Raw genomic sequence first — 3214 nt, 5'->3', positions numbered from 1 at the left:
GGGAGCTTAACATGTGGCTCACCTGAAAAGGGCGAGTAATGAGGCTGGTAGCAAATTACTCGGCAGAATTCAGCTACAGATGAGTACTGGATAGTCGGAGTTAGCTGGGCACGGGGAAAGGCACTATGTGCAAGCAATACACCTAGCTGGTTGCTCGAAAATGACCAGTTCATACACAATAACACTCGGGATGAAACCGGCTCTACTCTGAGATTTTAAAATCTCACAAAAGTATTCAATGTAGCCCAGCCTGCCACTTTACAGATGTCTGCCAGGGAGGCACCATTTGCTAGTGCCCAGGAGGATGCGACACTCCAGGTGGAGTGTGCTCGCACTCCCATGAGGCACTGCATTTGGTATGCCAAAGAAATGCAATCCTTTGTTTGGAGTAGGCATGTGCCGGTATCAAATTTTCATGCTGCGATTAATTGATTGAGCTTTTATCACGGTATACGGTATTATCACGATATTTTAATAGCACAAGAGAAACAGGTTAAAAAAATAAACAAACTTCAGTTTTGTCCACTTAGTAACTTTAATAACTTTTTAAATAACAAAAAGTACCTCAAACATTTAAATACAAATAAATATAAATAAAACAATACACAATACAAATGTATAAAGTTAGTAATTGTACTATCAAACAGAAAGTGCAAACTGCAAAATAACCACTTTTGTTATTTGTTTTTAAATAGAAAAAACACAACTATAAAGAATCAACAATAAACATTTTCAACCTGGTATCTCTTCTGGACTGGCATGTGTTAGTCCTCCAGATTGAAGTGCAAAAATGTGAGCATGTTCACTTTTTCTGGCTTGAGCTTTGAACGCTGAGGTGAGAGGATGTGTCCACTGGCACTAAATACCCTCTCTGAAGGAACACTTGTTGCAGGAATGCAGAGAAACTTCTCAGCCACGGTAGCAAGATGAGGTAGTTCTTCAGCATGCAAACTCCACCACTGCAATGGATCTGCCTCTGATTTTATTAGTGCCACAGAAACATACACTTTTATCTCAGCTTCAATCTTTGACTTAATGTTGCCTTCACCCTCCTGCTCCTCTGCTCTCTGCTGCCTTGTGGAGGTGATTTTGTTGAGCAGGGTGGCCAAGCTTTGTTGCTGTTTTTCAGGAGGGGGTGGGAGGTGGGGGGTGGGAGTTGTGCTGCTTTGCTCTGTCTGGGCAGCTCCCTCACTCAGTGTTGTCATCTCTTCCAGTTTTGAGGCTTCCTCAATGCAGCAGTTGACTGTGGCATCAAGGTCATCAGAAAAGCTTCCCTTAAACCGGGGATCAACAAAGCTTGTCAAGTCCATCACCTTCTTTGCATCGGCAGTGTACCTGGACTCAAGATCTGACTTCATTACCCTCTTCAGGTCTTTGGTGAGGGCACTGTCTTCATTTTTTACCTCAAGAATGTCTGAGATGATGTGACTTAGCACCGGCCTCAGGGCTGACAGACTTAAGGCCTGTACACACCGGGACGAATATCGGCTCGCGTTATTCGTCAGCGTTTTTCAACGCGTTTTTTGTGTTCACACCCAAGCGATTTTCGCTGACGATGAGCCGAGTGAACACGCAAATTCATTCCCTGACATTAGATGGCGCTTAATGTAAAACAGAAATACCCCGGTCCACAAAGTGGCGCTGCGCAACTACGCTTCTGACACTCGCTTGTCACTCAGAAGAAGAGAGCAAGTTTGTCGCGTTTGTCATATAGTTCTTTATTGTCGTTGGTGTCTCTTTATAAAGACACCAACAAGACCAGCAGCTCTACATTCATCTAGCCTTGCATCTTCCTCGTCTTATTTCTTCCCGGCAGAGTATAGACGCTGTATATCTTCTTCGCCATTACGTATGTGTGCTCAGCAAGACCGTTTTGTGTTTGAGCGCCCCCAAGTTGTGTTTTACTGTAACTTCAGAAGCTCCAGACACGTGAGCAAAAGCGGCAATCTCATTGGTCGGATAGTTTTTGACGTGGCGCGTCAAACCAAAAAAACGAACCCGAGGCGTTTTTTAAAAAATGACGCTTTTACGCGTGGCGTTTTACGCGTCGGTGTGCACACTCGCATAGGCGCCCTTTGTTTAGTCACGAGGCGTTAAACGTCGGCGAATAACGCGCGCGAAATTCGTCCCGGTGTGAACAGGCCTTTACTCTGCTCTCTGAAGCCAAAGCATCAGTAAAAGCACTGAGTGGTTGAAGGATTTGCAAGACTTGCTCAATGACTGCAATATCTGCATCCTTTGGCATCAAATGCCATGCCCCTCTCTCAGTTGCCAGTACAGCACAGACTGCCTGCTGTTGTTCAATAAACCTCTGCAGCATTTTCTGTGTCGATCCCCATCTAGTGACTACGTCATGGATGAGCGACCTCTGAGGGATGTTTAAGGCCTCTTGTTTATTTCTGAGCTCTCTTCTTCTCTTCCAACTTCTTGAAAATCCCTGCACCAAATGTCTACAGCTTCGGACAGCTGTGTCCACCCTCTGATTTTTCAGAGCTTTAGAAATGGCCAGATTCAAGTTGTGGCCAAAACACCCAAACCACTGACTGGGGAAGGTGGTGTCATTCTCGAATGCCTTTTTCATGTTTGTAGCATTATCAGTTGTAACACTGACAAGACGCTCTTTGTTGATGCCCCACTCCTGCAACATGTTTTCAAAAAATTCCCTGATATTGTCAGCAGTGTGGTCTTCTGGAAAGAACTGCGTTTCCAGGCAGTTTGATTGAAGTTTCCAATCTGTGAGGTAGTGGATGGTGAAGCTGATGTATGGATGTCCACTTCCTCCACTGCTGGTCCATAGGTCAGTTGTTGCTGCATACCATTTTCCCTGGGCTATACGCTTGCCAACATCCTCTTTTAGACTGTTGTACATTTTGGGTAATTCTGTCTTCGAGAAAAACTACTGTGAGGGAACTTTGTAAAGTGGAACTGTCGTCTTCATCAGTTTCTGAAATCCTGGTTTTGCTACTGTGTAAATTGGTATCATGTCCTTAGCAATACAATATGCTATGGCATGGTTGATTTCCTTGGCCCGATGAGATGAGGGTCCATATGAAGCCTGACGCTGGAATGCCTCTTTGACTGTTGGCTGGACGATGGCTTCAGCTGAAGATGAACCAGCAGCACTGCTAGATGCATGGCCACTCTGTAAAATAGGGAAGAAAAATATTACTTCATACCTCTGAAAATGTCAATAAAAGATGCTGTTCAGACAGAG

General features: G+C 44.6%; 1 protein-coding gene across 1 annotated transcript; it reads right to left on the bottom strand.

Moving 5' to 3' along the window:
- Positions 1–764: 764 nt before the first annotated feature.
- Positions 765–2869, bottom strand: LOC130073631 (E3 SUMO-protein ligase ZBED1-like). Its single transcript, XM_056239148.1, has 2 exons — positions 2150–2869; positions 765–1463 (listed from the first exon to the last, which is right to left on the bottom strand). The coding sequence occupies exons 1-2, from the start codon at positions 2867–2869 to the stop codon at positions 765–767; spliced, it is 1419 nt and encodes a 472-aa protein (XP_056095123.1).
- Between the last annotated feature and the right edge of the window lie 345 nt (positions 2870–3214).

This window comes from Rhinichthys klamathensis, unplaced genomic scaffold (assembly GCF_029890125.1).
Source record: "Rhinichthys klamathensis goyatoka isolate OS25496 unplaced genomic scaffold, OSU_Roscu_1.1 h1tg000554l_1, whole genome shotgun sequence".
In the NCBI taxonomy this organism is placed as follows: Eukaryota; Metazoa; Chordata; class Actinopteri; order Cypriniformes; family Leuciscidae; genus Rhinichthys; species Rhinichthys klamathensis.
Note: the sequence above shows the minus strand (reverse complement) of the source record. Positions and strands in the feature narration are given on the sequence as shown.